At 31.3% G+C, this 24,729-nt stretch overlaps 1 protein-coding gene across 3 annotated transcripts; it reads right to left on the bottom strand.

Annotated features, from left to right (window-relative positions):
* Positions 1 to 1,241: 1,241 nt before the first annotated feature.
* On the bottom strand, positions 1,242 to 22,770 carry LOC132910152 (uncharacterized). Of its 3 annotated transcripts, none has more exons than XM_060965655.1 (8): positions 22,588 to 22,770; positions 11,155 to 11,347; positions 7,846 to 7,971; positions 6,846 to 7,144; positions 4,704 to 4,945; positions 3,823 to 4,001; positions 2,789 to 2,875; positions 1,242 to 1,755 (listed from the first exon to the last, which is right to left on the bottom strand). In XM_060965655.1, exons 2-8 carry the CDS (start codon positions 11,341 to 11,343, stop codon positions 1,336 to 1,338), a joined length of 1,542 nt encoding a protein of 513 aa, XP_060821638.1. In that variant the 5' UTR covers positions 11,344 to 11,347; positions 22,588 to 22,770; the 3' UTR covers positions 1,242 to 1,335. The 3 variants fall into 3 exon arrangements, with proteins under 3 accessions (XP_060821638.1, XP_060821640.1, XP_060821637.1); XM_060965657.1 differs by lacking the exon at positions 22,588 to 22,770 and adding an exon at positions 14,281 to 14,561; XM_060965654.1 differs by lacking the exon at positions 22,588 to 22,770 and adding an exon at positions 12,529 to 12,975.
* Positions 22,771 to 24,729: the final 1,959 nt, after the last annotated feature.

Genomic DNA, 24,729 nt, shown 5'->3' with positions numbered 1-24,729 from the left:
TAAAGAATAAAGACTATTCTACAAATCAACAGTTGCGTAATTATTCAAAAATTACGCGACACCCACACCGGGCAATGTTCCAGCGTGTGCTGCGCCGAGTCCACACTTGCGTCGCAGTGGTGGCAACGCGCGGTCGCCTCTTTCCCGATTCGGCGTAAATCTTCCCCGAAGCACCCGTGTCCTGTGAGCACCTGCGTCACCCTGTAGGTCAGGGGAGGTGCGCCTCCATCCGTCCAAACTGGGACGTTTGGTCGGACGTCCCCGAGAACCCTTAGCCCCGGCGCGCCATCTATCGAGCAGTTCCCGCCGAGCCCGCGCCTCCGCGTCCGCGTCCATCGCACCAACTCCACCCAGCAGATCCCGAGTGCGGAGATAAATCTCGCGACACCTCAAGGCCTGCAGCTCGAACGGGGGAAGCCCGGCGTGCACCGCCGTTGCCGCCGCCGAAATGATGCGAAAACCCCTCGTTATTCTGATTGTCACGGCCCTGTGCAGTCTCCTGATCGCTCGGAGATTGCGGCTGTTGGCCACCAGGTCCTCTGCTCAGATCGGAGCTCGGTAGAGGAGCTTTGCTCGCACCACGTCGGCGTACAGCCTACGCACTCTGACACCGGGCCCGCCTAGCCGAGGCAGCAAACGTCCTAAGGCGTTCGCCGTCGCCTCGACCGACGGTATTAGACGCTCGAAGTGAGCGCCGAATGTCCAGTGACTGTCGATCTCTGCCCCCGCCAACCTCAGGCGATAGTTCGCCGGAGGCGTTCCGTAATCAGCCTTCCGGCAAAACCACATCTCCTCGGACTTCTCGGGGAATACCTCCAGCCCCAACCCTTTGTCCTGTCCCATGTCGATTGCCATACCAGCACCAACGTGTCGTCGGCGTAGCACGTCAACGCCGAGTCCGGGGGCATCGGTGCCCGAAGTACCGTGTCGTACGCGATGTCGCACAGCAACGGACCCAATACCGAACCCTGCGGGACACCACGGCAAGTGCTTCTTTAGTACTAGTTTCCAGTCAACTAGTTTCCAACATTGGGTCATTAGGGCCATAATGATTTAAAATTAGATCATCTCATTTTAAAATTTCTAATTTCATCCTATTTTATTACTCGTGTTAATATTTATCATTAAGAACGTAAAATATACAATTAACTTAATTATTTTATCATAGTTATCTATATTAAATTAAATTTTTTCTAACGTTAAAAAATGTCTTCAGTTTGGACAAAATACACAGATCGGTGTGCAGGATTTCTCATTCAATTTGACATTAATTATTTATCAATATGAGTGTACAATTGAAATATGAAAATACGCAGATTCCAGCAGAATTAAAAGTTAAGATACTATCTCTAAATTCTGTTCATCGTGACTCGTAATACACGAAACATAATTTCCATCATTAACATTTACTACATTTATCGCATAAAGACTGTTATCAATCGCTTTATCTTTGTTATTGTATGTAGCTTCATCTCTCTGCTGACACGAACTTCTGGCAGGTAGATTTTCGTTCGATTGACATGATTTTGAACCTTCTTCGTCATAGATAGTAAACCTTTTTAGATCGATGTTTGTGGAAGCTGGAATAACTTGCTTTTTTTCTAGTTTCTTGTTTATGGATTGTGCTTGTTGTTTGGTTGATAAGTCTGAACAAGAATCTTCGATGAATTTTTCTTTGGAACAGCATTGAGATGAACTGCAGTGCTCGCCATGACAACGTATTAAGCAACCGGCTTTTTCCGTATTTGGTCTCAACTGTTAAATTAAGAATTAATAAAATAAGGAAAATAAGGTAAAGAAGATTCTTCTTGTTTTTTACTTTAGTGTTAATTGCCTCAGTATTTAACATATCGTATAAAACGACAATATTCTGTTAATCAGATTTATAGAAGAAAAAAATATAATGCTCACACACATAAAATGGGAATGGCATTTTCTTTTTATTCATTCTCAATCTATAAAAATCAGCATTCTATGGGGTTGTGGCACTTTTAATGATCTTTCAGTAATCTCAAATATCTAAATCTTAATTATTTTAAGTTACGACATTTTTGTAAAATGATATTTCTACTATAATTGTGTCACTTTTTAAGTTTAGTATATATATGTCAACAAATTCTTATCTTAAGTTACGATAATACTTGAAAACTTTTACTATATGATAAGATTAATTGATAGGAAATACAAAACAAAAATATTTAATAGAAAATTTCATCAAGAAAGAAATATATTTTCCGGAAACAAATAATAATCATTTATCATTCCAAGAATAAAAACGTTCATTATTAACGTATAAACTTATATAGCTATTTTTGACAATATAATAAACATTCGATGTAAAGTATTTTATTCAAAATATCCATACTAAAAATTATCATAATTCCTTGGGACAATTTTCTGAATATCGCTCTTTATGTTTTTGGCTAATAAAAATCATAATAATTCATCGAAAGTGCTATAAACTACAACCACTAAAAAATACTTGTCGAAAGTTACACAACTCAAAATATGAACCATAAGTGTCGAACAATCCGTAAGAGAACGATTTTTTTCACTTAACCACGAAAATTCAACATTTATGTGTAGTTCAATAACTGGATTAATAATTTGGCACTATGAAAGTCACAAATATGCCGAATTATCGTAATTTTAACATATATATGGGTATAATATATAATCTTGTAGATATCTAATATCAATTTACATTTTACATTATATTTATACAAGTTTGATTTCTTAATATTCTTTTTTACAATTCATGCCTATTTAAAAATATTTGCTTACATACCTTATAAAATTCCGGCTGTATTGTAACTTGAGTTATTCCTATCTGTATGAAAAAGGCTGTTACTTCGTCGGTAATACTGGCATAAACCTGTACAACAGAGTGTTATTCCTTATGCAATACACCCACTAAATGGAGTAAAGTAATGATGGGGTCAAGTTCGGATATGGACCAATTCATTCAAATCAAATCCAATACTAAGACTTTGCTCCATAGAATTGAATACTACTAGTAACATGCAGAGCGTCCTCAAAATCATGATACAACCGGACGGGGGGGGGGGGGGGTTACATGCAAAAGTAAATCGAGAAATGAAGAATATTTTTTCATTTCAAGTTTCGTTTCCGAAAAAAATGATCTCAAAAATTCCTCAGATACCCGTGCATTAACTGCTTTCGAGATATGATACCTGTGTTTCTACTCGTGTTTTTATTATTAAAGATGCACAATGTCGCGATTTTATAATAGTTCGTCCATTGTAAGTATGATGCTTGTCAAATATTGGATCGTCACAAATTGATTTCGAAGCTTGGAAGGACTACTTGCATCTTCCAAAAATCTACTTATAACCACTTCGATGTTCGAAAAAATCGAATCCCTTACAAGTAGTAAGAAATCATGAAAGTCTAAAAGGCATTACTATGCTTTATTAGAATTTCATTAAATTCTTTTAACTAGACAAATTTCCTAGAAATTATAGGCAATAAATAAGATTCCTATAAATTTTATTTGAACGTTTGCATTTGTAACAAACCGGGAGAAATGAATTTAAGCAAACGGGGAATTTCTGACAAAGTTCTGGTATAGTTTTGGGTATTCGAGTAAATGCTATTCGAGTAGCATTTGACTGTACATGAGAGTACTTTTTTTTATTTAGTACCAGTCAAAGTACTCGTAGGGGATTCGAATCTTTTACATTTAGGTTGAAGTTTAAAACTTGAAAAAGTAGCAGTTCGTTTTCTCGAGTCTCTAATCTAATTGGTTAGTGTTCGAATCGGTTTGCGATGTACTTGAACCCATCATTGCAGGAAACTTACCATTGGATCCAAGAATATGATGTGAACCGTAGAGATTATCTTCTGCCCTGTTAATTGCCAAACATGTAAGTCGTGTACGTTCACGATACCAGGAAAAGCTTCTAGTAATTCCCTCTTAAGAGAATCAATGTTTATGTGATTAGGGATTGTTTGCAGCAGTATCAGCCCAGATTCTTTCACTATAATAATAATTTGCACGCATGTCATGATTAAATTAAAAAGTACTTTACTAGAGATTGGATTAATTTTGAATGGAATAAAAATTGAATTAATCAGTTGAATCAATCACGATAGTTAATGTTAATATAATAAAAATGTTTTTGTAAGACAGGAAGAAATATTCTTTAATTTAAACAGAGTCGAAGTATGGGACGATTAAAGTATTTAAGAGTTCAACATAATTACTACACCCAATCCTATGTTGTAACTGAAGAATCTCAATAACTATTTCTTATTCCTTTATCCTTGTCATGAAACGCGAGAAAATAAAAAAAATTCTGTTTGATACTCAAATTTCAAAGTACTGCTTCTAAATTTTTAACTTTTTAAATTTCCGATATTTATTTTTCATTTTGCTTCATACACACACACACACACACACACACAATCACACACACACAATCACACTTATTCTAATTAGAAATCTTTTTCTTTCTCTGTTCAAATAAGCAGGATGATCAAAATCATGTTAATCAGAATCGGACTAAATGCCTTATAATCGCATAATTTTTACCCATTTCAACGATAAGTCGAACATAGAACCAAAATATTTCCTTTCGAAAAAGCTATGTGCGAATAAAGTTTCATTTGGAAATATTTATATCTAATGTTACCAATCTAACATCTTTTAAGTAATTCTTTATTTACATTTTAATACTTACTATATGAATAGCTAAGTGCGAAGAGTGAAATGGCTGAAATAATTGCGAAAAGCGGATCGATGTATTTGGCCACGTTAGAATCGGTAAAATATACTAAAATGGACACGAGAATAACAAAAACACAGCCCAAAGCATCACGACATGTTTCTCGTAGACCTTGGCTTTTTGGTATACCCAAAGGACTTCGCCTAGTTTGCAAAGATAACTGTTCTTCACCTTCTTTCGCTTGCTGCGAACTATTCCTAAAAGTAGACAACGCATATCTTATTGTTAGTTTCGGAAACCTTCTATATTTCTTTTGAATTTGGATTAACCAAGAAAATATATGTATATAGTAAAATCATAATTAGAGTGCAGATATTTATGCAAATTCATATTTTTATGAACATAGTTTAAAAAATGGAACCCAGACGGAAATTTATTTTATCCACTGTGTCATAACAAATATTACACACAGGATATTTCATATATTTTTGCGTATTTTGTGCATTTTTGGATTTCTCCATAAATGCAAAGAAATTTACGGTTCGGTCATAATATATTTTTTCTAATTTCTATATCAAGCATTGAAGAGTTCGATGACGTACACAAATGCTCAAAAGTTTCAAATAATATATTGTTCACAATAAATCTATTTCTATAGTATATGTCTATACATACTTATATATGTATAGCGTCCTTCGTAACTAAGAATTATATGATTTTATATGGACAAACAAATCTAAAGCTAAAAATAAAATCTTTTCGAAAGAATATAATATATATTTTCGAAATACAATGATTTTACTTTTCATAATCATAAGAAAAAGGTGTAATAAAATATTACGATGTATACAAATTACTTTTACTTGCACACTTGTAGAATTATTTTGCTACTGACAAGCGCTTTACCTTGATCACTTTTTAATTTTTTAATTATAAATCAAATTAAGGGACCTCTTCTAAACTTATAGAAAGACTTCTGACTCTAATATAACTTACATAACATTTAAATAGTAAATGTATGTAACAGTAATATAATAAATAATGAAATATATAATTGCTACTTTCTTTAGTAGGAAATTTAAATTTATAGTTTGTTAATCTATTTTCATTTTTTTATTTGAATTCTACTGTGTAAAAACATGCATTTACGTAAACATATGCAGTGTAATTATACCGTTCAATAAATTTTAATGTATTTTCGATTTTATAATCTTCAGTAGATGATTCTTGCACACTTCTGTAAGCTAAGCACAAATATGCAACACATTTTTTTCTTGAAATCTACGGTTTTCGAAAAAATCAATTTTGAAAAAAATTGCAAATTTTCAATTTTGGAGATATTTTGCGCTTGTAGAGTAAAAGCTATGCAATTGCATTTGGAACGAAAAAATGATTTAGACTCTACTAGAACGCGCCATTTTTTGCTTACATTTCCCAATTTATTTCAAAAGTTCTAGCAGAAAATCTAACTATAACACACCATAGAGTAGATATTTTCGTTACGAAAAGTATCAGGCAAAACTAGAAAATCATGTTTTGTTTCCAACATAAAAGCAAAGCAGTTTGACGAAACAAGTGACAACAGCAGTGGTACTCAATGTTGGCGTATGTCTCGCCCGCCGTTCGGCCTAATAGAACCGATAAACGCGCACAGTCCTTAACCGCCGAAATTGAGTACCATTGCCGCCGCCACGTGTTTTGTCAAACTTCTTCGTTTTTACACTTTTACGTTAGAATCAAAACATGATTTTCTAGTTTTTCTTGCTGATTTCTTGAACCAAAGTATCTTAGATATCACTGGCTAGTGTTGGGTGCATATTAGGCGCCCTTTTCGCATTGATCATTATTTGAACATATTTAAATGTTTATAATGCATTAACAATACATATCATTTTGTTCAAAAGAGTCTATAGAATTTTTTCGTCCCAACCGCAACTCGGTAACCGCCACTCTAACAGCACAAAACATATCCAAAGTTGAAAATTTGCAATTTTTTTCAAAATTGATTTTTTCGTAAACTGTAGATTCCGAGAAAAAAAACGGTTTGCAGATTCATGTTTATCCCACAGGTCTACAAGAATCGTCTACTGAAGTTTGCAAAATTAGGTACGTGTTGAACAATGTTATCATATGACATGCAGTTATAATATTACATACCGTCGTAGTATCACATCTCCATTCATTGTAACGTGGAGAACAAGACCCTGATTGAAGGTGTATCCTCCAATTAGTATGTAACAAAAAGCATTAAGGAGGATGCCACACGCGCCAATTGTGAGAACAGGCATCGGATGGTGCATTTCATCCAAATGATCTATATGCACCAGGGTTTGTAAAGCTTCGACCAACAAAGAAAAGCAAAAAGACGCGAGAAAAACGCAACAAATAAGCATCGTAACGATATCTATTCTCGCCCAGCCAAATGTATTCTTCATCCTTCTATCCGATCGCGATTGCTGAAAAATAAATTTTTTGTTCTTTCACGTGTTTTTTAAATATAATGTAATGAATAGCTCTTCAAGTTTCGATCGTGCTTTTAATTATGTGTTGTAGTTTGTGTCGACGCCAATATCTCGCCAACATTACAATTCACTTCTTTGGAATAGATCTGGAACAGTTGTTACAGGTGAACGCCAGAACAGGAAATTAAACGACAAGGTCTGAAACAGTTTCTTCCAGCACAAAGTGAGACAGGCGATTAAGAACACGATCGAAATCTGGAAAACCATAAGTATATCATCCAATCATCATAGAAGCCTAAGATCTAAATAATATTTTAATAAAGTTTAAAATGATAGGGTATAATAATTGGAGCCTTGAGTTCTAAAATTGAATAGGTTCACCAATATTTTGAGAAAATTAATTTTCTTTAATTCATTGTATTCTTCATAGATACATCTTTGTCATATTTATATTTTTAACGTGATTACATAACCATCCTTTTTAAAAAAAAAATCTTGATAAAACCAAAAGTTGTTTTGGAAATCATCGAATAATTTATTAATATTTAACAAACCAAATATTTATTTTTAATCACTGTCCCAATTTCACTTTTGAAATCTTTGTTTGCAAGCTTTTCGGTGTGTTGTATATATTTCTGTATTAAATTTTCAAAGCAAGAACGACCTGGTTACAAATTGAATTATTTTATTTTTACCTTTGTTTTCGTCGACAAAGACGTCGTAGAACCGCGTTCATCGCCATTTATACAAATTACTGAATTTCGTAAGGAACTGGAAACGCTATTTTCACTGTGACTGATGCTGCTTTGACGATGACTATACTACAAAAAAGAAATATGTTAATACTTAAATTAATTATTATTCTTCATAAATTAAATAACAAATAATAAATATTTATACTGAATAAAAAAATATTTTAAGATACTTTTGAAATAAAATTCAATACAAAGTTCTTTCTTATTATTGTTTATTTTTATTAATAATAATTGTCGCATTTACAGATTCAAGGGAGGTACAGAATCAAGAACAATATGAAAGAATCAGTATTTTGAGATATAACGGAAAATACTAGAAGATAAGGGCAATAACTACTTCAGACTAATCATCTAAGAAGGAGGGAACAAAGAACCAAAAACTAATGGCGAGGTTCAGACGTGCAAACGAAGAGTAAGGAAACAAATTTTAGTTTGAAAGAGATAAAAAGAAGGTGTAGACTGTATGAGGGAAAAAAAGAAATTGTAGAGTACTGAAGAAGTAGGTGCAAGGAAATGAAGGCAGAAAGAAGAGGAGGAGTGAGAATATGTATTAGAGAAAAATACGGTTCAAGAAAGGGTTGGATAAAGAAGATAAATAGGAAAATAAAGAAAAGGGAAAAGGAGTAGGGAGGATAGAAAAGTATGGAGAGGAAGCATACGAAGAATATAGAGAATGAGTTAAAATAACTGATAGAGAAAGAACCATACAAAGAAAAGGATGCTGTACAATGCGATACTAAAAATAATAGGAATAAATGGCGAACAAGATCATAAATGATTTAGGTCTCAAGACAAACAATTATATTTACTATATATAGACGTGTATAGGTTATGTTAAATTACTACTATGTTTTAGAGTTATATGTAAGCGATTTACCGATAAAAGCAAATATAAGGATGTAAAACCAAACGCCCTCAAGGCCCGAAAGAGCAAATGAGCTATCAATAAATGATACTATCTGTTGATTATAATATAATAATAGAAATATGAAATTGATATGAATTCTATAACTTATTGTAACTATTACTTTTTATAATGATAAATCACTAATATTAATTTATTTCTAATTAGTTTATATAGTTGTAAATAATTGTGCTGTGAATTATAAACATTTGAAATCTAATATATGCTTTCTTAATCAAATAAGTTAATCGTGTACGTTATTCAGTTTTGTAAGACTTGTTTTACAAAGTAGATAACATGCATATGTACGATTAACTTTAATTGAATACAAATTAAGATTTTTATCATCACGGGAAATGATAACGATAACACAATCTACTCTCGTCTATTGTAACTATGTACTCTACACATGTTTATACTAGATATTATATTAAACGAAAAACAAACTATATCAATTTCAGACATTTCACTCTGGAACGCTTAGCGTAAGCGGTTTTGACCAATCACCAGTCAACTTTAGGCAATTGTATTTATGACACACGATTTTTTATCGTCTATTCAGTTTGTTTTAATCGTTGTTCCCTTTCTACTTATAATTTTTTCCATATTTTACATTAACTATTTATTTTTGTAGTATATTTTGTAATGGTATTTATAATTTCAAGTAATTCTGAATTTTTTTAGTGTACAATTTGTAATATTTTGTTACAACGAAAATAGAAAGTGAAGCTATATCTGTTTAATTTATAATAAAATATTATTAAAGGGAACACCTATATTTACTTATGCTATCTCATAAAAAAGTTTGATAATTGTAGAAGCAAGTTATATGGGAAGAGAAACATTTTGTTGAGTTTTGCTATAAAGCATAAATCACGAAATTTTAACTATCTCATAAGTACAAAAAAATTTTCTTTTGCATTCTTATTCTTCTTATTCCTTATTAAAGTAAATAAAATTATGTCACGTTCATTTTGCAAAGTTTTGAACCTTTAAGTTTTCTATGAAAACATAACGCATAAACACCTGCAGTCTAATTATAACTAATCTACTATTATTTTTTAAACATACATTACCTAATTAATTTAATTGCAACAATCAGTAGATAATTTTTTATGATATAACATGAGTGACGAATACACGTGTTTTGTTTAATAATATTTACCAACTAGGTTTATTTTTGTTTTAATGAAACATTACAACATTATACGCTAACGGAATTCATGATTATTAAAAATTATTATTAATTAATTAGTATAAAAAATGAAGTAAATTGTAAATATAAATAAGAAAAAAATTTTTTTAAAAAGTTTGAAGATCGAAAAATCATGTGCATCATCGTGCTATAATAAAATTAATCAACTTCTTTGAAATCAAAATCTTTCAGTGTTTTTCTTTTTTTTTTTTTTGATAACGAGATAACAGATTTCTGAAGCATCAATCCAATGGTACAAACACACGTTAAGTTTTTACAACAAATTCAAAATGTCACCGATTTGATAAATAAGAAAAATGAAAAAATTATTAAAATAGATCATATATAATAAAGAATAGAAAAAAATGTGTTATTCAGAATGTAAAAGTAACAACATAATAATATGTTTAAAAGTACAAAAGACTATAGAAAATTATTATCGTCGAATCAAATAATATTCTGAAACGTAGAAAAATGTTACATATTCATGAAACAGAAAGAAAATGTCTTTTTCAAGGGTACAAATATTCCCAAAAATGATAAGAACAAAAGAGAACATGATTCCAATGGAGCAAAGAAATAGAATAGAATTAATACGAATGTTATAAAATCAATATTGAAGTTTCGATACTTCGTCATAATCCTTCTTAACATCGAATTCATATCATTAGACTGCGAATACTTATGTAAATTCGTATTTTCACAAATATGATTTAGGAAATAGAGGATACATAGAAAATTATTTTATCTATTAAGTGCTATAGAGACTACTGTACGTGTATGTGTAGTTTATTAGCATTATACATTTTTGTATATTACATGTATTTTGTGCATTTTTTGGATGTTCGAATTTCTCATAATTGTATAAAAATCTACAGTCCACATATGTCATATATCATTTCCATTATCATTCAATATTGTAATAAATCTCTTGTTCTTTAATACAATTGATAAACATTGCAACAGAATTTAATGGATAACATTGACGCGGCAAACTCAAATCAAAAATCAATTCAAAACTTAGGAGAAAAAGCATTTCATATACACGATATGTTTGTTGTTTATATGAAATTTTCTTAATTATAGTTGATAGTTGATGATCGTCAAAAGGAATAGTTTGATAAGCTGGATAATTTATGGTGAAACTTACCTTGATGGAGGCGATACAACCAACAAGTGCTATAATGTTGCATAGCATGTGATAGGCATTGAGGAGTAACGTGAGCGAATGAGTCACATGACTGGCGACCATTTCGACGACAAAGAAAGCGGTGGTGAAAAACAGAATCAGGTACAATTGGACAGGCTGCAGTCTTCTGAACCATTCTTTCACAGCCATGATCCTGCAGCAAAACCACACGGTGAACGTTCCTACTTTATCCCAGATACTGCACACGTACATATAGAAGAACCACAATTCCACGGTTCTATCTGCTGAGAGATAGGATACCGTTGCTCTATTACTTTCTCTTATAATTAGAGAAAAATTTTTGTGCAATTATGTAATATCTGAATGCAAAAATTCGCGCAATCTACATATAGGATATGCAAAAATATGCAGATTATATATATGCCTTAATACTTTTTTATACAAAGATCCATTGATCAATGTAAGAAAAGGTTAGTTCTATTTGAGAGATAGAAATAGTTCTTTAATATTCAAAACGTCTCCGCTTTCGGAATAAACACTAGGCCATTCACATTATTTGCAACCATTTAGTTTTGCCTAATGAAATGTTGTCTATCTTTAACCATATCATAGCTATAGTTTGTCCCCGTTATGGAATACCCTGTATAAAATATCCAAAGTACAAATGATACTCATTATAATATCTAATAGTAAAACAAACTTCTGCTACTTATAATACACTATATATATATATATATATATATATATAAAATATATATATAATATATAATATAATATAAATAAATAATATAATATATATATATATATATATATATATATATATATATTATAATACACTACTTATAATACACTATATATATATATATAGTGTATTATAAGTAGCAGAAATTTGTTTTACTATTAGATATTATAATGAGTATCATTTGTACTTTGGATATTTTATACAGGGTATTCCATAACGGGGACAAACTATATATATATATATATATATATATATATATATATATATATATATATATATATATATGTATATATAAATGAAATTTCAAAATATTCTATATGATACACATAATATAGACACAAAACAAACATGATAAGTGTTGAAATACTTTTGTGAGGCAGTGAGGTGATTCAAATATATAATCCTATTTTATTATATTATAAGTAGGTATATTATAGTATGTTGTTTTATAGTATATTATAGTATTGTAAGTCGTAAAACTGGTCAAGTTGTAGAAAGTTATCGTCAATTTTGAAGTACGGGGTGGAGGAAAATACTTAAACATTAAAAATGAAAGTTAGCCAACGGAATAGAGAAAGAAGCTCAATGTCTGTAAAAATGTGAACCATTTCATTCTATTAAAAAAAAATTACATTGTAATTATATTTCAGGTGACCGTCTTCTCTTTATTATAATAAATTTAAAATCCTTCTGCAACAACCAAACCGCTCTGTGTTCTCGCCTAATTATACTTCTACTAACAGCTCATAGATGGCGAACGACATTTGACTGTGTAGTAAGCATACATGTTACACTGTTGCCATTTTCATATGATATATTCTAGCGAGCGTGGGTTCCGAGTTAAATGGATAATCCGCACGTATTAGAGGATATTATTTCATGTTACCCATAGTCACGATAACATTGCGTCATGAACAATAATTGAAGCTCTGTTCGAGCAATCTTTCATAACTTTAAGATGTACGAGTATTTAGTATTTAGTAAAAAATAATACAAACTCGATTAAGTCCTTAAGACTACACTCAGAAAATATTATTTGTAAAAGAGTCCACAATAAATAATAAATGTTTATAAAAATCACAAAAATTCACTTCCAATACTTGTCAGATTGAAATATTTAATTTTTTTAGTTTTTATACAAAACGATTTTAAATGAAAATTCGTAGTCAATTTTTGTAACTTTTATAGAAATCACAAAATTCACTTTCAATTTATTATACAATAAAATATCGAATTTTTTTCATTTACACAAATTGAAAAATTATAAACGAGAATTTATATATAATCCTCATAATAACTTATGTTTATAAAATGTCACGAAAATTCAATTGTAATCGAAAATTTATACAGAACCTTTTTTAATTGTGATATTTGTAAAGATTACGAAAACTAACTTGCAATTCACTCTAAAACAAAATAATCAACCTCTTCAGCTACGGAAGACAAAAATGGAAAATTCGCTTAGAATGTTCCTAATTTTTCGAAAGTTATCTGTATATATAGCAAAATAAAACTACATTTCAGAGGTTTGGTGAATGCAGTAGAATTTGATTATCGTGACACCATTGTTCGGATAATTGAATTTTTCTCATAATCCAATAACATTATTTTGATAAAACTATCACTATACTAATATATGTATATTCTAATACGTATACATGGATTGTGGGTTGTTAAAAAAAAATTGTGCTTATACTAGCATATATACATTCAATATGTACATTTAAATATACGTGAAGTTAGGAGAAGTTCATCTACACCTAAACAAACTACACAACATTTATTACAGGTTACAATTAAGTACAAATATTACGTAACTGGAGTATTTGAACATTGTGTTTTAGAATACATAATTTACAAACATGTATTTAGTCAAAGTCTTAAATATAAATAAATGATCTCCAATATGCTTCTAACAGGGTTTGACAGCAAATAGAAATGAAAATTTAACGTGTATCTATATTTATATTTAAGAATCATGAAGAAGAAACGGAAACAAGCAAGCCTGAATGGGAAGTTATTGTCAAACTGCATAAAGAAGGAAAATTATAGCTCTTCTAAATAGAAGTAAATCAGATATACAGTACACTACATAACAAAAAAGTATTTACAACAGTGATAGAAATATTGTAAACGTATAAATCACAATTGGACATTCTAGACGTTGAAGGTAATTACCGAGAGTAAAAAATACAGCTTTTTGTAGGATAATAATAAATGATAAAAATTCATTAACGTAATAAACTTTAACAAGGAGATGCCTGTACGATTATGTCAAAGAGTTTATGGAAGAACAATATCCGTAGTACAGTTTCACAAAAGGAACCGTAATTAGCAAGAAAGACTTAAAAATACCAACGGTCAAAGAAGAAATCAGCAAGTACGCAGAAAAATACAAGGAAAGAACGGCAATACATCCGAATCAGCTAGCTGCTGAAGCGAGCAAAACTTTCATAGAAAGAAGACTAAAAAGAAAATACCCCACTGACCTCACTAAAGAAATAAAATAGACAAACTCGAAGATGGTATCCCGCTGGGGGTAGCCATCCACATGTTATTTAGCAATTAAGCTAGAAAAATTTATCGAATGTCCAGCTGGACAAATTGTAAAGTACAAATTAAATAAAAAAAAAGAAAAGGAAAAAAATTAGCAAGGAAGACAAACTGCCGTTCGATTCGAATGATTTCATTACTCACTATACGCATACACTACATTCATACACTCCATTATACACAGACTACACTTATTTAAACAAACGATTCTAATATTCCTTTTCAATATCTCCAAAATATGTTTAGTGGTCAAAAATTCTTTAAAACTTTCGATTATTCGCGATAAGTGACAGAAATGTGCATCTATCACAACTGCAAACGACACAGTCGACGGATGTGGTTGTCACACTCGTCATACGCGCGATACCGAAAGAAAAACATAAAACACGACGCGATTGCCAAAGCCACGTGGTCGAGTTGTATTCAGATGGTTTGACAGATTGGCTTCAAATGAAACATTAATTATCGAAACGTCAATTAATGAAAAATTTGGGCGTGATCCGAAATGAGAAAGATTGAGAAATGAAAATAAAGAATGTACAGATACATTGATACATTTAAATCTAAACATTTTTACTCTCACTTAATATATATTAAAACTATTATAGTATTAGGAAATATAATTTTATTTTATTTAATATTATGTCATAAGTAGTGTTTATTTTAATGTTTATAATGTTATGTTATATATTATATGTGATATTATAAAATTGTCCGAAATATATATAAATCATACGAAACAAAATTATTTGATTATCTAAAGAATGTGTATCACGACTAGTTCGGATGATCAAGGATTCTTCTACAATATGAAAACTCGACACTTCACAAATCCACACGAAATAACGATTTACCGTCGCCTTCAATCGAGTCGATCAAGCACTCCACCACTTCTGTCCCCTCGAACCACACAGCTTGTTATGCTTTGTGACGTACGCTCCGTTGTGATAACGGTCTTGAACGGAAAGAACCACTGTATTCCTACATCAATGAGGTTATTGCTTTTTTCCTGGGGCCAAGTAACCTCACGAGCGAGAAGACGAGAGTGAAAAGATTCACCAGACGAAATATTCATAATAATGTAGCATTGGATAGATGGGTACGTGACAATATACTGTGGCTCACGAAATTATTTATTTGAACCAATTGTATATACTTCGGATATATCGTTTATAACTTGAAAATATGTAAAATACAATATTCAAAATTCAAATTATTTATTATTCTATTACAAAATTAACTAAAATAAAAAATTATTAAGAAATAATTTATTCGATCTTAATTATGGATCAAAACAATACTGTTCAATAAATTTCAACTTTTTTTCGATTTTGTAACCTTCAGTGAATGATTCTCGTACACTTTTGTGAGCTAAACACAAGTCTGCAACACATTTTTTTCTTGAAATCTACGGTTTTCGAAAAAGTAAATTTTGAAAAAAATTGCAAATTTTCAATTTTGGAGATATTTTGCGCTTGTAGAGTAAAAGCTATGCAATTGCATTTGGAACGAAAAAATGATTTAGACTCTACTAGAACGCGCCATTTTTTGCTTACATTTCCCAATTTATTTCAAAAGTTCTAGCAGAAAATCTAACTATAACACACCATAGAGTAGATATTTTCGTTACGAAAAGTATCAGGCAAAACTAGAAAATCATGTTTTGTTTCCAACATAAAAGCAAAGCAGTTTGACGAAACAAGTGACAACAGCAGTGGTACTCAATGTTGGCGTATGTCTCGCCCGCCGTTCGGCCTAATAGAACCGATAAACGCGCACAGTCCTTAACCGCCGAAATTGAGTACCATTGCCGCCGCCACGTGTTTTGTCAAACTTCTTCGTTTTTACACTTTTACGTTAGAATCAAAACATGATTTTCTAGTTTTTCTTGCTGATTTCTTGAACCAAAGTATCTTAGATATCACTGGCTAGTGTTGGGTGCATATTAGGCGCCCTTTTCGCATTGATCATTATTTGAACATATTTAAATGTTTATAATGCATTAACAATACATATCATTTTGTTCAAAAGAGTCTATAGAATTTTTTCGTCCCAACCGCAACTCGGTAACCGCCACTCTAACAGCACAAAACATATCCAAAGTTGAAAATTTGCAATTTTTTTCAAAATTGATTTTTTCGTAAACTGTAGATTCCGAGAAAAAAAACGGTTTGCAGATTCATGTTTATCCCACAGGTCTACAAGAATCATCTATTGAAGCTTACAAAATTAGAGATGTGTTGAATAGTGTAATTAGTTATTTTTGAAATTCTTACTGGAAAGGTTCCTGAAAAAAAGTTAAGTTTTTATTAGATGAAAGATAGTGATCACTAAATCTTAAAAAAGCTTCTCAACAAATTAAGTAACTACGTACAAATTAATAATTTTTAAATATTCTGAAAAAAAAGAAGAAAAAAACGATAGTAATATAGAAATACAAACTGATATTTTTAGCTAGCTTAAATAACTAACAAATAAATTTCTCACATCGTTTTACGACAAAAAGAAATCTTTAAAAAAGCTCAGGGGTATGAAAATAGGAGTTTCGCCCATTAAAATGAGTCTAGGTAGTCTGTTGTACGATTCTTTTTCGTGGAATTACAGCAATTTAAATATCGACAACATCTTGATCAAAATTTGGCCAATGTTTATTCAACATAAAATTATTTTTGTATTAAAAATATCTTCAAAATAGAATTCCAGCGGTTACCACCATACGGATATGTATACATATCTAAATCAAGCTACTCCGGATGTTGATTTTATACTTGTTCACAAAAGATCTTAAAGTCATTGAAATTCACAAAGTACACTGTTTTATAAATAATTATTGTATGTAATTACAAAGAAATTTTATTCTTTATTAAAATATCTCATATTTCTTTAAAGCGAAATAAATATATATACATAAATCAATTAGAAAAGAACTACGCTTTATATCAGAAATCCAATCCAAAATAATCAAATATACTTCACGTGTTTTCATAAATACTATACATGACTAATCTTTTAAATCGCCGATATATAAACATAACAATAATGATAATGAAAAAAAATAATAATAAGACACGTAAAAAATAACGATGTATTCGCATAATATAATTAACAAAAGATAATAGAATCGTTAGCTCACAATTTTTGGAAAAAGAAATTCAAACCGTTTTTGATGCATTTCGTATTTAATGTAAAAATGTAGTATTTTACTAATACTGCATTCCATAATACAATCATTGATAGTGTGACGTATAGATAAAAATTACAGGAAATTCATTTAAACGACGTAGAGAATCAAGAATATAAACATTATGTGTGGATGTATGCGTCTTTTACGCATGTTTAGTAGGAATGACACGTTTAAAGAGGAATGTTTAGATTATAACTTGTCGAAAGTTATTTTTTCCAAATTACTGAGTACGACATGCATTTTGTACAATACAATACAATACGATAGAACCTTATTTATATACCTGAAAATTACGGTCGCGTCGTATCAACGATACGAACAAGAGTTAATGCTGAGCCTTTATTATCCGAACTATAATCGAGAGTAATTTCAATTGTATTGGATCGCCCGGAAAATTCGTTCCGATTCTTAAGGAATTTGGTCGACATGAAAGATCATATTGAAAAGTTTTTCGCCGAAAAACCTGAGAGGTTGTGGAAGGATGGAATATTCAAGTTGCGTGAAAAATAGAGAAAGGTTGTGAAACAAAATGGCACTTACATAATCCCATAAATATATATCAAATCGGAATCGAAATGTAAATTGGAACGAATTTCCCAGGCGACCAAATACATACATGTACAATCAAATATTCTTATAACAAATATACTAATATATATAATTATCTGTTTTAATCCAAAATACTTTCAGAGATTTAGAGATTTTAATATTTGAAGAAGAATATTACGTATATAATAAGAAGAATTGGAGTGAGTGCTTTAGATATAGTGAGCCATTATTATAGGAACTACATATTCGGCTATTCGAAATGCCTTGTCCCCAATCCATACAGATAAACGAGGTTCTACTCCATTCTACTATTGACAAATCGCCCGTTTACGTGTTGACCTTCGATACTAGTTTAGCTAACCTTTCCGCCCTAATTACCCTATAATTTAGCGTGAAAATTACTGTTTTCGTATTTGGAACATCCATAAACATCTGGACATTTTGGTCAATTTGTAAATAGTATTTGCATTTCAACAAAGTGTACAAATTAATGATGAATGATTATTTACAAGCAATATTTACCACCTTCTCATGGAATTGGAATTATCAGATTAATCATTAAATCAAATTTAATGTTCATCTTAAAAGACGTACATAAGAACAATATATTTTACTGTTTACTATATGTATTTCTACATGCTACTATACATACATTCACATTTAAATATCATTATCTGCATTAATGTCGAGTCCGATAGTCATCTGCTATTCGTTATCTTAATTGATCGAATTGTCTACCATTAAAAAAAATTGATGTGACTTATGGTTCAAAAATGAAAGAACTGGAAAGAAAAAGCCTTGCCCACTTAAATATTTCAAGATATAATCTTGATGCTTCGTCATACATCAAACATATCGTTCCTCGTTCATACATTTCGAACACTAAATATGTTTATGTGTAAATATTCTTTCAAAAACTATTTTCATTACTTTGATATTATTATTGTATTACAAAAGATTTTTAGGCAATGACACATTCTAATAATCAGAAATCAGACCTATCCACTATTCAATATCGATATTGTAAAAATTAATCTATTTTAGCTTGATACCGAATGAAAATTAATAGATTCTATAAAAACAACATTTCTTATAAGATCCACAACTTCATGATTTAATTATATGCAGTTCTTCTGCGATACGTTTACATTTGTAATGTACTTATATATACTTACTTGTGATGGCTCGATTCGTTCGAATATCAAAATAGTTATCTAAACCTGCAAGTTCCTGTTCCATGATTTAAAACCAGTTTGTAAAGATCGAATATTTGGCAAGTACAATGAATAAACTATTATTTCTTGTGAATAGACTGCGGATTTTTATGCATTTAACCATAGAAAATTAGAAAGTACAAAATTACACAGAATGCGATATATTTGATAGATAAATCAATTGTTTAATTGATAGAAAATTTTCTATCGAGATTCTATATTTAGAACGAACCTTCGGTATTAGATTTGATTCGAATTTATAAGTACCTTTTGAACTTCGCATTACTATCACTAATCACATGTTTCAGCATATCTCTACCGCTTTAAACGTTCTATACATTGAAATAACACAATATGTATACAATTCCGCAACAAACTTTAGAATAGGTCGTCAAAGAGTTAGTTACCAACATCCGGTCGTAGTAATAGCTTTTTAGCTCTGAAATGTCCGCTCCTCTGATCGCTATTGTCGTCTTAATGCGACTTCATCAAAGTTGCTCTAACTCGTTATCCACTGACCTTTGCACGCGTTATGCTAATTGTAAGTGTTCATTTGAGAGTTCCTTTTGGTAGTTTCTCTCGAGAATACTGTCGAATTTTTTTTTTATTTAATTTGTACTTTACGATTTATCCAACTGGACATTCGGTAAATTTTTCTAGCTTTACTGCTAACTAACATATAGATAGCTACTCCCAGCTATCTTTGAATTTTATTATATTTCTTTAGTGAGGTCGGTGGAGTGTTTTATCTTTAGTCTTCTTTATATGAGAGTTTTGTTCGCTTCAACAGCAAGCTGGTTTGGATGTTTCGTCGTTCTTTCTTTGTATTTTTTTGCGTACCTGCCGATTTCTTCTTTAACCGTTGGTATTTTTAGGTCTTTGCGTATATCTTCGTTTCTGACATACCATGAGGCGTTGACTATTGTTCTGAGTATCTTCGATTGTAGCGATTCTAGTTTATTTATGTAACATTATGTGTGTATATTGCTGCTGTCCCCCATAGTGGTATTCCGTACGTCCAAATTAGTTTTATTATCGTCTTGTAAATTTTTAGTTTATTTTACATGCTGAGTTTAGAGTTTCGACTAGTTAGCCAGTACATCTGTCTTCTTCTTATCCATATTTTGTCTAAAATTAATTTAGTATGTTGCTTCCATGTAAGTTGTGTGCCTAAGTGGAGTCCTAGGTATTTAACTTGTCTTCTTTGTGTTATGTGCATGCTATTCCATTGGATATTGATAGTTTGTTTTCGTAGTTTAAATATAATATGGTTGCATTCACTCGGATTTACTTTTATTTGCTTTCCTTGTAGCCATTTTTCTATTTTTGTGATATGCTCCTGTAGTAGTCTGCCTGACTAATACGGCCGTGTCGTCCGCGAATGTCAGTATTTTGCTATTGGTAGTTGTTGGTGGCGGCCATGTATAGTGTGTATAATATTGGTCCTAAAATACTTCCTTACGGTACCCCTGCATTGATCTCTTTAACTTCAGAATATATGTCCTTTATTTTTTCTACGATGGTTCTATTGCTTAGGTATGATTTGAGTAAGTGGTGGATTTGTTCCAGGAAATGTTTTTTGATCGTTTGTAAGAGGTTTCCATGGTTCACTTTGTCAAATGCTTTCTCGATGTCCACGAAGAGAGCTGTACAGTATTGTTTCTTTTCTACTGTTAGTAAATTTTCGTTTGACGAGCCTGTGCATTTCCTCGATCGTGAATTGTTTGTTTCTCAATCCAAATTGGTGATCTTACTGTCGAATTGTGTGCCCATTTGAGAGTACCTTGGTAAATTTCTACTCTCTGGCAGACAGCAGAAAACTCGCTGAGAGCTTAGTACCAACTAGAATTCCCAAAATCGTACCCATTTTAATAAAGGAAGAAAAATTAATATCAGATCACCAATTTGGATTCAGAAACAAACACTCAAGTCAAAATAGTTAGCAGATCGCTTGCCACCAGCAAACTATCTTTCACCTCACAGCTTGACGATTTCGAGTTGTCAACTATCGATTTTCTAACATTCACTCAAGCACCCTGTTCGAGGTCCCCATCGATGCCTCATTCTACTCGTAAATTATGGTAAGGCTAAATAACGACGGGTTATAGGCCATAATATCGTTAAGAAAATGTGTTGTCGCTGATATGCTTTTAAAATAAAACAACAGTCATAATGAATATCTCAGAGCTGATTTTCTGGCGTGAGAAACTTAATACATTCCTACATGGAACAATGGAAAACATCGGCCAGCGCATAAAAATATATTGATATGTATGATTTTACAATATTTAAAAAAAACTTAATTGGCCTCTTTAGTTTCGACGTGTTTCAAAAGTTTCCTTTTCCTTCTTTGTACATATTTCCTAACTTTGCCTAACTAATAACCTAACCTAACATTTCCTAACTTTAAAAGAGAGCAACAGTAGTGCGTTATATTTATATGGGAATCGATTCCTTGTAATTTTAAAAACTTACCTACTATTATTAACGTTTGTTTTATATAATTCACTCTGAATGTATAGATATCAATAGAACTCATTTTTCATATTTTAATTTTATATATGAAAATCTCGCGAAAAAATGGCCTTGAGAAAAAATTCTTTCCACCGTTACATTTATCCCTTCACATAAGAGGCAGACATTTAGTTGATTTCATTTAGTTGAGACACGTTAGATATGTAGTAAATACAATAGTAAGTAGTAAAATATATTATTACCATATCTTTTAATGGATAATCTAAATTTATAGTTTGCTAATTCATTCATTATTAATTTGTACAATTTACAAATCGGTATACTATTCTGATACTAACTACTGGCAAAGTTATCGTCAAAACATTTTATTCAGCGTTTTATTAGAAAAAAATAAACTAAATAGACCGATTAACATGAAATCTTATCATCTAAACGAGTTAATTTATGTAACAATATTTCCTCTAAAGATCAATCTTCTCTTTTTCGTCGTACCACTTATCATACCGCTTACTGTTTTTAGCAGTTTTCTTATCTACGGAATGATTCTGATATCTCAACACGACTTGAAGAAATAAACACAGAGAAGTTGAATCATTTGAAAAAAAAAAAATGTTTCGCAACCCATGCTATTTGTCTACTATTCTTTGCATAATTAACGTCACTAACTTAATAATATAATAATATTATTATACGATATATTATAGAAAATAACTTACAATCTTCTTAATTTCTCTTGATATTCACGGTGTAACGTAAAAAAACGCTTCCTCCTCGTTAAACTTTCACCGATGTTGAACGTGACAGCCGCAAATGACTTGACAGTGATCGACCATTTGTCTTCGAGCTTGCTTGAGCTGTATCTTTGACCATTGTAATTATCGGAAAAGTAGGCAGCACCCGATAACCCAAGATTATCATTTTCATTATCGGACAATCAGCATACAAACATGGAACCATAACAGCTTTGTGATAACGGATGGCCATCACTTGTATCTAATTGTTGAAAGTCAAAAGTCGATGGGAGGAGATACAATTCATGTAATATTTCATTTGACTTTATTTATCGGGAACTATTATAGATTTAATTAATTTGAATACTTTCGCGAATTCACTGCACGTACACAGAAAGTTTGCTCAAAAAACTGTTCAGTCAATTTATTAACAAGATACGCAGTTCCTAGTCATCAAAATAGCAATGTATTTAGAATTTCTCTTTTTTAACCACAATATTGAAAACAACTGTATAGAAGTTTACAGATCATCTTTATTTTCGTAACTAATTAAAAAAAACTGGCGACTATTTCCACCATGTCCAAGTGTACGTCAGCAGAAATTTATTACAAAACACGTACACTGCAATAAGTTATTAAGTTTCTTGTGTTTTCAAGCGTTCCAATTTTACTCGACAATTTTAGAAAATGTATTGCATGCAGCATTTTAGTAATGAGTAGATACATTACATAAAAAAATATATAAATAGTACCTATTTGCTTTATATCTCAAAACTTGTTAATGATCATTTCTTTCTGCGTATTTAATTGTAAAATCATGTTCGTGTGTTTTGGAACATTGTCATACGAAGCAAAATCATCATGTAAAATATCGTCTACTGAAAAAACTACTTTCTACTTTCTAATACATATATGTTGCTGTCTTTAATCGTTTGATAATAACGATTAAAATATAAAAATCGATGAGCGAAAGCAGTTAAAGAAATAAACCAATAAACTTAGAAAAAATAATAACGAAAATAACATTTGAGTATATCATCACGAGAAATATGGTATAAGTCACTTAAATGAAGATAGTGTGCTTCGTACTATGCAGTGCATAACATGTGATGAGTATATATGTATGTACTGACTGTGGATCCAAAGGACTTGACGATTTCTAATATTACTGTCATTAGTTTAGATCTGGGGCAATATCATATACTATTGTAAGAGAAATTAAATCCTCCCAACCCTAGAAAGACAGCCTTTTACTTGTTGCTAGACTACAAAAGATCATGTGTAACGGGTCTCTTGTGTCCGGCGCTTGTACATCATAAATTTGCAGCAAGCCTCAAGGAATTTTTCCTCGGACCGCACCTTCGCGAAGAGCTTTCTTTCAAGAGCTTTCTTTCAAGAGCTTTCTTTCCTTCGTCAATGAACGATCGCCGCTTGAACGGAATCACTCATTTATCAACCACGTAGAACATATTATTGTATTCGCCTTTCGTACATTTCGTCTAACCAATATATATGGACCAAGATATATATATATATATATATATGGGTCAAAATCAGAAGAAGGAGAGATTTTATTTTATCCTTAATTTAAGTACTATGTTTGAACTTCCTCAGTTTTCTTTCGACTGTCGAAGCATGCACACGTGTGTCTAGTGCCCAGTGAAGTTCACAATAAGTGACGACCCTGCGTCGAAAGTGAGTTGAAACAGAAACAAACCAAGTGTTTTCTAAACATACTCGTGGAAAATCCAACACTTCTCATCTCTAATTCAAATCGTAGCCTCTCGACTAGTTATTTCAATTTGACTTAACTAGCTTGAAGGAATAAGGAATAATAATAATAAAATAATAATAATAATAAGGAATAATAATAATAAAAGGATAATATCACCCACCTTTCAAACCACACCAACAGCATCAAAAAACGTAAACTTGATTCAATAAAAAAAAAAATGTAAACACTAGTCAGAACGAACCGACAACAAGATACATTATCACTCACAACAGATTCACAATATTACAATCTACAGACAATTCTATGCATATAGTTGAAGCATCAACAATTCAACACACACAAAAAATTCCTCCTCCCCCTCCAATCTTCATTGATGATGTTATCGACATTCA

This window comes from Bombus pascuorum, chromosome 8 (genome assembly GCF_905332965.1).
Source record: "Bombus pascuorum chromosome 8, iyBomPasc1.1, whole genome shotgun sequence".
Classification (NCBI taxonomy): Eukaryota; Metazoa; Arthropoda; class Insecta; order Hymenoptera; family Apidae; genus Bombus; species Bombus pascuorum.
This window is presented reverse-complemented; position numbering and strand designations above follow the sequence as displayed.

Bases quoted from the DNA above. Each gene is read 5' to 3' on its own strand.
- LOC132910152 (XM_060965654.1), bottom strand. The intron at 7,972-11,154 runs GTAAGTTTCACC...TCTTTTTTGTAG, and splicing joins GTTGTATCGCCTCCATCAAG to TATAGTCATCGTCAAAGCAG. The intron at 1,756-2,788 runs GTATGTAAGCAA...TTAATTTAACAG, and splicing joins TACAGCCGGAATTTTATAAG to TTGAGACCAAATACGGAAAA.